Consider the following 12,458-nt stretch of genomic DNA (forward strand, 5'->3'; position numbering starts at 1 on the left):
GGAACCACTGTATAACAGTGCCCCCAGCTCCCAACCCCTCTAGCCGGTCCAGAAGGATGTTATGGTCGATGGTGTCAAAGGCCGCTGAGAGATCCAGCAGAACTAGGAAACAGCTCTCACCTTTGTCCCTAGCCCGCCGGAGATCATCGACCAGCGCGACCAAGGCAGTTTCAGTCCCATGATGAGGCCTGAATCCCGATTGGAAGGGATCCAAATGGTCCGCATCCTCCAGGCGTGCCTGGAGTTGTTCCGCAACCACCCGCTCAATCACCTTGCCCAAGAATGGTAAATTTGAGACTGGGCGATAGTTGGCCATATTGGCCGGGTCTAAAGATGTTTTTTTAAGAAGCGGTTTAATGACCGCCTCCTTCAGCGGGTATGGGAAGACTCCCTCACAGAGGGAAGCGTTCACCACCCCGCGGAGCCCATCGCCCAGTCCTTCCCGGCTCGCTTTTATTAGCCAGGATGGGCAAGGATCAAGGACACAGGTGGTTGGTTTCACTCGTCCAAGCAGCCTGTCCACATCCTCGGAGGTAACAGATTGAAATTGATCCCATGAAACATGACTAGACAGAGCTCTAGCACTCTCCCGCCCCAGCCCTGCTCCCACGGTGGAATCTACCTCCTTCCGAATCTGAGCGACTTTATCTGCAAAAAACTTTGCAAAAGCATTGCAGGAGATCTTGGGGTCCCTACCAGGCCCCGATGACGATGGTGGTTCTGCTAAACTGCGAACCACCTGGAAGAGTCTCCTGCTGCTCTAGTAATTTATACATATATATATATATATATATATATATATATATATATATATATATATATATATATCCTTAACTTCCATCTGGTTTGGCTGAAGGGAAACAAGAAAAACACTTGGGCATGCACATTCCTTTACAACTAACACTCATGATCTGTCTTTTCAGCTGGAATGCATGGTTACCTCAACATAGAAGACTGTGGAAATCCAGACACTTTAACAAGGAAATTATCCTATAAACAATTACGGATGATTAAGAACTGGGACTATTACATCACTGCTGAAGAAGTAATCTGGGATTATGCTCCGGAAATCCCTGACAGTATTGATAGGTAACATGGTAGAATATGTTGGTTGAGGGGTTTGTGTAGACTGAATAAGGTTCTCAATTCTTAGGCTCCATCCACACTAAACATTTAAAACAGCCTCACACCACTTTAAACAATCCTGGCTTCTCCCAAAGAATCCGGGGAAATGTAATTTATTTAAGTGTGCTGAGAGTTGTTTTACTGTTTCCCTCAAAGAGCTACAATTCCCAGGGTAGTCAATCCCTCTCCCCAGGAAACTGGGAATTGTAGCTCTGTGAGGGGAATAGGGGCCTCCTAACAACTCTTAGCACCCTTAACAAATGGCACTTTTAAGGATTCTTTGGGGGGAAGCCATGACTGTTTAAAGCAGGGGTTGGCAAGGTTTACCGGCCATGGGCCGGATCACTCCCATGGAGATCGTCCATGGGCCAGACTGGCACAGCGTGATGCCGGAAATCGCGTCTGTGCATGTCCACGGTGCTGGAAATTGCTTCTGCACATGCCCAGACACCAAAAATCACGCCTGCACAGAAGCGATTTTTGGCGTTTGGACATGTGCAGACACTGTTTCTGGTATCTGCGCGTGCGCAGATGCCATTTCCGGCACCACTCGGCAAGTCGCCGCGACGCACCGTGCTGGTTTAGCGCAGTGCACGGGCAGCTCAGTTTGCAGGTGGCTTGTGGGCCGGTAAAACGGTCTTCGTGTGCTGCATCCGGCCCATGGGCCACAGGTTGCCGACCCCTCATTTAAAGCAATGCTTTTTCCCCAACTGGAACTAACCAGAACCCAGTTCTGGCACCTCTCAGATACATGTCATTGCTATTATAGGAGAACAAGGGAGGCACTCGTTTTGGTGTTATTTGCAAAAAGATTTCTTTCTGGAAGTAATACCGAAATGGTACTACCATATATCCAGAGGTGGCTTTTATGTTATTTGAAAGCTCAAAATATAATGTGAAAATACCAGTTTGGTAACATGTGCAGAAGAGCCCTTTAATTACTCTACTTATTCCTGCCTTTTTACTGGGGTTTCGTTGGGTTGCTACAATGCATATACATAATCATTAATGTAGATTTTTCTAAATAAACATTTCCACCCACATAGAAATAGATGCCTATCTCCCCATTTACAGATCATCTTCTTTCTTTTCCCAATTTTAAAGGAAATATAAAACTCAGTATCTGGAAGCATTTTCCAATCACATTGGCAAGAAGTATAAAAAGGCCGTATTCAGACAATATAAAGATGCTAGTTTCACCAAACGCACAGACAATACATGGGCCAAACAACGTGGAATTCTGGGGCCTGTTATCAGAGCTGAGGTCAGAGATAACATAAAGGTAAGTACTGAGCAACAGGTATAAGGACAGAATCTAAAATTTCATTTTATTTAATTCATACATAGGGCTTACGCTATATGCATTTTGACTATCCAAAATTTTACATTTATCTGTATTTATATTGAGTTGGGTCTAACCGAAGCTAATTGTTCTCAGGTCCTGTTGAAATCTATGAGTCTTAACTTAGTCATGACCAACTTTTCACAATGATTTCGGTGGAGCTTAAGTGCCACTAATTTAGGCTGGACCCAACCCACTGTCTCTCCTATGCAGTCCTGTGTTGATAACAACCCTTTGCATAAAATATGTTCCTCCCTGAGTCTTATTAGCCAAATAATTTATCCTGCACATACAGTTGCTTCTAGAAATTATTTATTAGTTGCATTCCTCCAATTGGTTTTATGGTTATCCTGTACATTCCTCTGGGTAAAGTTAAAGGGACCCCTGACGATTTGAGATTGTGGCGCTCATCTCGCTTTATTGGCTGAGGGAGCCAGCGTACAGCTTCCGGGTCATGTGGCCAGCATGACAAAGCCACTTCTGGTGAACCAGAGCAGCGCACGGAAACGCTGTTTACCTTCCCGCCGGAGCAGTACCTATTTATCTACTTGCACTTTGACGTGCTTTCGAACTGCTAGGTGGGCAGGAGCTGGGACTGAGCAATGGGAGCTCACCCCATTGCGGGGATTTGAACCGCCGACCTTCTGATCAGCAAGCCCTAGGCTCTGTGGTTTAACCCACAGTGCCACCCGCATCCCACATCCCTCTGGGTACAGTTAGTTTTTTATTTTTATTTTTTAAAAAACTTATTATTATTATTATCATCATCATTTACTTACTACTACTATTATTGCAAATGTCTTGTATAAAGCATTATTGCTATAATGAACACATATTCTCCACCTACATTTTAAACAGATTGTATTCAAAAACATGGCCAGCCGACCCTACAGTATTTATGTGCATGGAGTTACGCTTTCAAAGGATGCTGAAGGAGTCGTTTATCCTTCGGATGCCAAAGGTTGGTTATTCATTACTTCTGCCTAGATTTCCTCCTGTCTTTCTTTTGGTGGCTAAGTTATATATTTTTCTTTTTGAAATAGCTTCCCTAGCAGTTCAGCCGATAGAGGTGTTCCTGTCGTAATTTTCAAAAGGTTCCTTAAAAAAAAAAAAAAATTAAGGTCACTCCTTTTTTAAGGGCTTCAGAGCTAACTGTAAAGTCGTTAGCATCCAAGGGTACTTCAAATAGGAATGGAAAGCTGAAAAAATTAACTGGCTAATTAAGGACAGAGCTGGCCCCATCATGACACTGAGGGAAGTGGCCACCTCATATGACAGATGCCGGGGTGGTGGTGCAGTGGCAGCAACCTCCTGGCCATTCTTCCCTGGCCCCACACCCCTCTGCCATTCTCCTCTGCTGAAGGACAGAACTGTGTATTCTATGTTTTTCTGCTTGAGGCAAAGGGCAAGACGAGCCTCCCTGCCCTCCTCATTCCATATACAGAAGCAGAAAAAATACGTATTGAGATCCCTCCTATTTCCATGATAAATGGCTGCAGAATTATTGCAACAGAATTAATTTTGCTTCAACTGGACTTCTGAGATGCCCCGGCTAGCTCTTCCCTGTTATAAGAAGAGAGCTTGTAGGTGTTAAGGGTTGTTGTGCTCAGAGATTCTACTTGAAGGCTTCCCATGGGCATCTGGTTGGCCACTGTGAGAACAGGACGTTAGATGAGATGGGCCATTAGCCAGATCCAGTAGGCTCTTCTTATGGGTAGGGATTCCCTGTTTAAGGAAGTGATGTAAGCACAATAAGTCCAATGGGAGAGGCATAGGAGAGAGATCCTGATGGTTTCCACTCTGCTTCTTTCTCCTTCTGCATGTCAGAATAAAAGTCACACAATATGTGAATTCACACCTTACTCCAGAAAAAAAGATACAGTGGTACCTCAGGTTACATACGCTTCAGGTTACATACTCCACTAACCCAGAAATAATGCTTCAGGTTAAGAACTTTGCTTCAGGATAAGAACAGAAATTGTGCTCTGGCGGCGAAGCGGCAGCAGGAGGCCCCATTAGCTAAAGTGGTGCTTCAGGTTAAGAACAGTTTCAGGTTAAGAACGGACCTCCGGAACGAATTCTTAACCCGAGGTACCACTGTATGTGTTTCAGGCATAGCAGGAAAGAGCACAGAACCCAAGAGTCTGAAAGGGGTCTGCAGGCAGTGTTTACACACTGTACAGGGTAACTGCCATTTGCTTCTGCTCTTATCTTACTCCATTTATGTCCTTATTCCATCCAGAGAACAGCACTGAGGGTAAACTGGTCCAACCAGGGGAAATTTACACATATCATTGGACTGTACTTGACACAGATGAACCCACAAGAGAAGATCCTCAGTGTCTCACCAGATTTTATCATAGTGCTGTTGATATAACAAGGGATATCGCCTCAGGACTTATTGGACCACTTCTGGTTTGCAAACGCAAGGCACTCGACGTGAAGGGAACACAGGTACTGTCAAGTATTGCAAACTGAGAGAGAAAAGATGGCGGCTGTAACGCTGCTATCTCAAGGTTCTGAGGCAGTATGGCTCCAAGGGCTCATCCACACTTGGCTTGTTCTGCTCCTGGAAAGCCTGGTTCTGAGAGGTTTTCTGCTTGTCCCTGACTTTCTAGGCATGGGTGTGAGTGGGAAACAGGATTTTGAACCAGATGGTTTTATCCAGCAGGGCTGCTCTTAGGCTCTTGGGACCAGACAAGTTATGAATGCATATTTTTGTCATGTAAACAGCACCCATGAAGAAGCATGAGCAGCCACAGGACCATGCTGGGTGTGTGTGGAGATGGAACAAAATCCCCTCTCCAAACTACTATTTGCATTTCAAAGAAGTCTCATGCAAAATGCCTGGACAAAAACATTTTTGCCTGGCATTGGAATGAATGTTTTGGTGCCACATTACCTCCTATGGACAGAGCATTAGATATATGGATTGCCATAAATCAGGAGATTCCCTCGTTGCCACCAGCCTTATTTCATATGGTGGGGGAATCCAGAGGAAGGTCTCAGATGATGAATGTGGTGCTTGGGCAGAGTCGTGTAATACTTTTTTATAGGTAAGCACCAGCCCTTGGATTGTGCCTGGAAAAAGAATGGTTGGTAACCAGTGTGGTTCTTTAAATACTAGCAAGATGGATCCTGCATAACCAGACCCATTTGGAAAAAAACGTAGTCCAGTGGCCTGCTTACTAGCAGATGTTTCAAAGGTTATAAGGGAATGGATAACAGTGGCCAGGGCCTACCTATGTCTAGAAAGGTGTCATAGTTGGTGCACTAACCTGAGCTAATGAAAGGCACTTTATGCCATAGAAACCACTGGATCCAGCAGAACTCTCAAACAATGAACCTGGATCTTCAAGAGGAATTTGACCCCATTCAGACCAAGTTGAACCCTACCTCCCTGGTCGGATGAACAATTTATCTGGATTGAGTTTTAGTTTATTTGTGCTCTACCACTCCATTACTGAACCCAAATACTGGTTTCAATGAATCTGATCAATAGTCAAAGTAGGGCTGAGTGTCTTCTAGCAATAGGGAGAAATTCATTAGGTTTGCATTTTAATGGGAAACTGTCAAGTTTGCCCTTCCTGAATCAATATATGAAATGAAACACAGCTCTTCTTCAAAATTTGCACTTCTTCAAATTATGCCAACCAAAAAAAGGGGGTACAAAAATGCATATATTAGTGAAAAAATGTTAAAATGCATTCTGTTATGCTTGGGAAAATACTTATGCTAGGCTAAATTGCATACAAATGTGCATATTAGGAGAAACGTGCACAAAATGCCTATGAATTTTCATGCCAATATATGCAGAAATGGGACAAACCAAAGATTGGAAAGGTGAGAAAGTGAGAGAAATAAAAATTGACTGATTAATTCATCTCTTATATTATCAATATACACTGATAACATCTACCTCTCTGAATGACTTGCTTAGACAAGTCTGAATGACTTGTCTAAGCAACTTCATGTAGATATTAAATAGCACAGGAGACCATGCCATTGGACTGAGCCATGGTCTCCCAATGCCACCTTCTGGAATTGATCATCCAGGTAGGAAAGGAATCACTTATGATGTACTTAGCCCATAATTGTATAGAATTCCTAGACCGCCTGTCCAGTTTTGAGATTCATTATTTTATAAGTCAGAATGGAGTGCAGAGGGCTCTGGTATGCGAACAGAAATGATGGCATGTCTTAATGCTTTCCAGAATAAGGCTGATGTTGAGCAGCAATCACTCTTTGCCGTCTTTGATGAAAACAAGAGCTGGTATTTGGAGGACAATATCAAGAGATTCTGCAGCAATCCCTCCACTGTTAAGAGAGATGACCCCAGATTTTACAAGTCTAATGTCATGCACAGTGAGTAGAAACCTGACCCAGCATTTCACTAAGCATGTGAGAGCTCAACTTCAATAGTGTGAAATAAAATTATGTGGGTGGCTTTTTGTTTTGTTTTTAATGGAATAATAGCATGCTGTTTCCATAATGCTTGACTGCTTGATGGCATTCACTACACTACATCAATACAACGCTACAAGTTACATAGAAATAAAGTGATAGACTAAGGTGGCAAAATTCAACACTGTACCACTTCAGACTCTAGGGATCATATTGTTTTGAGCTTGTCATCAGATTGCTTTGATCAAATGTCTGGGGCAGGGCAAGCCCGGGACTTTCTGCCACAAACTGCTGCCTCTGTCACATGCAGTTCTATTTTTTTAAAACTATGTTAATTATAAATGTTTACACTACAAATGAGCAATCATATTTTTGAATGCTCGCCCCATGTAAAAAAAGCTACCTGCATGAAGCCCAAGTTATGTAGTCTTCACCTTGATGAGTTAGTTATTAGATGCAGGGAGCTTTTTTATGCCTAAGAATATTAAACAAAATACAGTTAAATGATAAGATCTTCCCATGTAGTCAAAAGTGGTAGAGCCCGAAATTCTGCCACTTCATTATGTGTAACATGTAGAACAGTTCCTACAGGTGTCTGTTCCACTCCTGTTATAATGTCCATCGGATCTGGAAATTTGATATGCTCCTGGTAAAGTTATATATTCTTCATTATATTGTTGTTGTCATTTTTATTTTAGCTCTCAATGGCTATGCATCTGATAGAACAGATATCCTTGGATTTTGTCAGGCTAATATTATTGAATGGCACCTCACCAGTGTTGGCACACAGGATGAGATAGTGCCGGTGCATCTTTCTGGCCATACTTTCCTGAACAGAGGAAAACATCAAGATATCTTACATCTTTTCCCGATGAATGGTGAATCGGCTACAGTGACCATGGACAACGTTGGTTAGTAGCAAGCTATAAATCCTGTTCTTACAGTGGCCAATCAGGTGCCCATGGGAAGCTTGCAAACAGAAGCTGAGCACAGCAGCACTCTCCCCTCCTGCCATTTCAAGGAAGTGGTATTCTTCAGATTGTTTCCCTTTTCTTCAGAGTGATAGCTTCCTTTCCCCCGATAGCCTCCTTTGCCCTGACATTAGTGGAGCTATAATATTGGGAGTAGAACAAAACCATAAAATCCCCAAAATACCTCATCCACCAACCTTTCTGCCTCTCAGATTTTCCAGGTCAGCCACCTTGGCCTCAAAGGAACAAAATTGTTCCCAGAGATCCAGGAGCTAATTGGACCAAGGACACCTCCACCCCTGCTGGCTTTCTACCTGTCTAACTGTTTTGTGTGTTACTGAGTTACTTTATTAGAAACTTACATTTTATTTGGGTCAAGGAGACGAGGGGCAGTGTAGTGTGCCCTGGGCTTCTCACTTTGCTGCTGAACTCGCTTAGCTGTTGTAACACAAAGCCTTGATGCTTTATCAGGTGGGCCTCTCTGTAGCTCAGGAGTTGTAATCCAACAAAATCTGGAGGTCCACAGGTTCCTCATCCCTGTCTTGGTTGGGGACAGCATATTGCAAAATAATAATAATAATTTATTATTTGTAATAGCATTCTCTGGTTCTGCAATATTGTAATGAGATTAAGGTTTGGTGTGAATCCTTTACCACCATTTGTGAGCCACAGAATTTACATTCAGGTGTCCGAGAAAGGCAAACTGTAACTGTACAAGTAGTATGAATAATGCACATTATTCTGAATTTGCAGGAACCTGGCTTTTATCGTCATGGGGTTCCCATGAGATGAGCAATGGAATGAGACTTAGGTTTAGAGACGCCAAATGTGATGATGTCGATTACACAGAAAGTTATGATGACACTTCAGATTATGCACTTGTCACATTTTCATCTGAGAAAACTGACACAGGAGCACCAAGGGAGGGGAAAGTGGACAAAAGTGTGATAAATGAAAACGTCGTTGATAACTATGATGATCAAACTGATGATGACTTAGAGCAAGATATGTTTGCTTCGATGCTCGGACTTCGATCACATCGTAATGGATCGATTGCTGAAGAAGAAGAAAAGCTGAATATCACTGCTCTTGCCATGCAAGAAGAAATTGACAGCACCCACAATAAGACTAATGGTAATGTGACTGTGAACTCACATCTGGTGTTCATAAATAACAGTGATACTTCACATGGAGATAAAGTGTTGGAAAGTCCAAGCAGTGCTTCGAATACAGCTGCACTTGACTCCCTCCATCCTAATTACACGTCTTTGGCAAACGATACTTTGATTGCCGATATTGCTGCAGTGGCTAGAAACTGGTCCTCTAAAGAAGGCAAAAGTAACCATATTTTGCATGGTGATAATGTGCTGAAAAGTCCAAGTACTGCTCTAAATGCAACTGCACTTGACTCTCTCCATCCTAATTACACGTCTTTGGCAAACGATACTTTGATTGCCGATATTGCTGCAGTGGCTAGAAACTGGTCCTCTAAAGAAGGCAAAAGTAACCATACTTTGCATGGTGATAATGTGCTGAAAAGTCCAAGTACTGCTCTAAATGCAACTGCACTTGACTCTCTCCATCCTAATTACACGTCTTTGGCAAACGATACTTTGATTGCCGATATTGCTGCAGTGGCTAGAAACTGGTCCTCTAAAGAAGGCAAAAGTAACCATACTTTGCATGGTGATAATGTGTTGAAAAGTCCAAGTACTGCTCTGAATACAACTGCACTTGACTCTCTCCATCCTAATTACACGTCTTTGGCAAAAGACACATTAATTGCAGATATGACTGCAGTGGTTAGAAACCTGTCATCTGAACAAGGAAAAAGTAACCGTACTTCACATGGACCTTCTACAGAGAAGGAGCAAGAAGGTGAAAAGGATACGCAGCATGGAAAGAGTGAAAGGCAAGGTCTAACAGAGGCAATATTATTTGCCCTTAAAGAGATGCATGCCCTTCTGTTTCATGTACAACAAAAAAGAAATCTTTCTGCTTTAGACAACACCACTTCAGATACTCCATTTCTTCCCGTTCCTAGTGCAGAAACTGCTTCTAGCTTAGATACTAGTCACCGTTCACATTATCTTTATGATTATGAGGATGAAGAGGAAGCAAATACTGAGTTTTCCATGCTTTCAACAAATTTAACTTTGGCTGTAGGCGAGACAGTGGAAAACAATGGTTCTGAACAAGAGTTGTTGGAAGATCAACAATATGATGATTTGACTTCTGACGATATGTTAGACAGCTTTGCTTCTACTCCCATCCCAAAGCCCACAGAGAATTTGAAGGACTCACCTCACCAGAGTCCAAAGTGTCCTCCCAAAAAGACGGCTTCTGAATGGAATATTGTTTCTGAGAAGGTGAGTTATGATACAGAAGCAGATCTCACCAAACCTGTTGACAATAAACTACAGAACAGCTCCAGGAATGTCACCTTGTATCCAGAAAATACCATGTTCCCTAGTAAGAGAAAGCATGAGACGTACAAAGCTGGCTCCCAGCTTGAGTTAGGCCAACTAGAAATTAATAACAAGCAGGAAACCCTGAATGAAAAGAGAAAGGAGAATTGTACCGCCAGTACAACTGGAACTTTCCAGAAGGCTCGGCGAAAGAAAAAAAAGCCAAGAGTCTTAGCACCGAGAACTTCCAAACCTCTAGTGTCACCTAGAGGATTCAGCAGCAACCAAGCCTCCATTGAACGCAACCATACCGTGCTGCCAAATGAGGTGTACGATACTTTGACACCAAAAGAGGATAAACCAGAGGTCACATTAGGTTTTATAGGCGACGATGGGGAATATATGGAATATGACATAGACAGCACAATCTATGACGACAGCAGCAGTGGCTCATTTGAATATGAGACAGTACACTATGACAACCCGTATATGACAGATCCCCGACTTGACAGTTATACAGCACGTAACCCAGATGACATAGCTAAGCGTTACCTACGGACTATGAACAGTGCAAACATAAGGAGCTACTACATTGCAACCGAAGAGGTTCTCTGGGATTATGCAGGACCAAGAAAAAGGTTTGGATGAATTATTTCTCTCTGACCCAATTCCATCTTGCTGGCTTTAGTGCAATGCACTAAGCAGTGCAATCCTATACTGTACATGTCTACTCAGATGCAAATCCCCCCTCAGTAATTGTGTTTAGGATTGCAGCTTAAGACCTTTTAGAACACGTCAGTCTTTATTAATGGGCTGTTTTTTATTTTAAATAAATAAATAAAGCCATTTGTTTCTGGGCAAATGGTTGTCCAAAGTGGCTTACAATATAAAGCAACAAATGATGAAAAGAACAATAAATAGTATAACCGTAAAGCAACAACTCATCAACAGTCCACGCACACTCCATCAGGACTGGTCGATTTTGGGTACTTCTTGATCATCAGAATCAGGTGGTTAAGCCCACAAATACAGGAAACTATTCCCTTTTAATTTATTCATTAGGGGATAAAGGGTTGTACCACTTAGGCATGCGTAGAGTTCCGCTCATGCAAGGGGACTTTACCTTCTCCTTGCTCCCCACGTGTCCTCAAAATCTGTTCCAGAAGGTCCTTCAACCCTCTAGAGCAGATTTTGAGGGTGCATGAGGGGCTGCAGGGGAGAGGAGGGGAGAAAGACCCATTGCACAAGCGGAAGTATGCTGCAGAAGCAGAACAGCAGCACTGGGCACAATCCATTCTCTTTATTTTCTTTCTTTAAAGCACAAGATACCGTACTTCTGTGGGGCTGTTTCAGGAAGTACACTGAGTGCCTCTAAGCAGATGAGCAAATGCAACCATGTTTGCTTAGTTATATTAAATCAGTTAATGTTTAATGTTTTTATCCCACTCAGCTGTTTGTAGAACATTTCGCATCCAAAATGTACAATGCAGTTAAAAACAAAAACGTCATGTCAGTTAGGAAAAATGTTAATGTAAGCTATGCCATCTTAAAAAAAAAAAACAGCAATCAAGTTAAAAAACAACAGCAGTACTCATTCAAAGAAAAATGTTTTTTAGTTTCTGCCTGCAAAGGCAACAAAGAAGGAATTGGGTAAATCTCATCCTGTCTATACACAAGGGCCCTGTGAGCTACAATCTCAAAGTTCCCTAGGAATAGGAATTGACTGTTAAACCAATCTGACAATTATAGCTCTGTCAGAAGAATATGTTCACCTAACAATGCTCAGCATTCTTAACAAACTACAGTTCCTATGATTCTTTGGAGGAAGCCATGACGGTTTAAAGTGGTGTGATATACCTTTAAATGTACAGAGCAGATTGGGCCAGAGTCACAGAGCCGATATAGATGCCCTTTTGCTTTGATTGTGCAGTAGCTTCAGTCTCCAAGTGCTTTTTCAGTCTCCCAAGTGCTTACTGATATTAAAAATTTACCCACAAAAAGTTATTGTTTATTTACAGTCTTTCATCTCAATCTTTCCATGTCATCAGTACAGTGAAAAGTGGCCCAGCCAGGACAGGGTACAAAAAAGTGATTTTCCGAAGTTATCAAGACGATACTTTTAGGACACCTGAAGCTGGAGGGGAATATGAGCAACACCTTGGCATCCTGGGCCCTGTCATTAGAGCTGAGGTGGATGATGTCATCCAA

General features: G+C 42.5%; 1 protein-coding gene across 1 annotated transcript in view; it reads left to right on the forward strand.

Moving 5' to 3' along the window:
* F5 (coagulation factor V) overlaps positions 1–12,458 on the forward strand; it is a 47,023-nt gene that overhangs the window by 19,024 nt on the left and 15,541 nt on the right. The window contains exons 7-14 of the mRNA XM_033146578.1: positions 924–1,089; positions 2,230–2,407; positions 3,326–3,428; positions 4,710–4,921; positions 6,682–6,832; positions 7,570–7,782; positions 8,596–10,888; positions 12,299–12,458. Coding sequence (XP_033002469.1) covers positions 924–1,089; positions 2,230–2,407; positions 3,326–3,428; positions 4,710–4,921; positions 6,682–6,832; positions 7,570–7,782; positions 8,596–10,888; positions 12,299–12,458 — 3,476 coding nt within the window. The remainder of the gene's footprint in view (positions 1–923; positions 1,090–2,229; positions 2,408–3,325; positions 3,429–4,709; positions 4,922–6,681; positions 6,833–7,569; positions 7,783–8,595; positions 10,889–12,298) is intronic.

The sequence above is a fragment of the Lacerta agilis genome, chromosome 4 (assembly GCF_009819535.1).
Source record: "Lacerta agilis isolate rLacAgi1 chromosome 4, rLacAgi1.pri, whole genome shotgun sequence".
NCBI lineage: Eukaryota > Metazoa > Chordata > Lepidosauria > Squamata > Lacertidae > Lacerta > Lacerta agilis.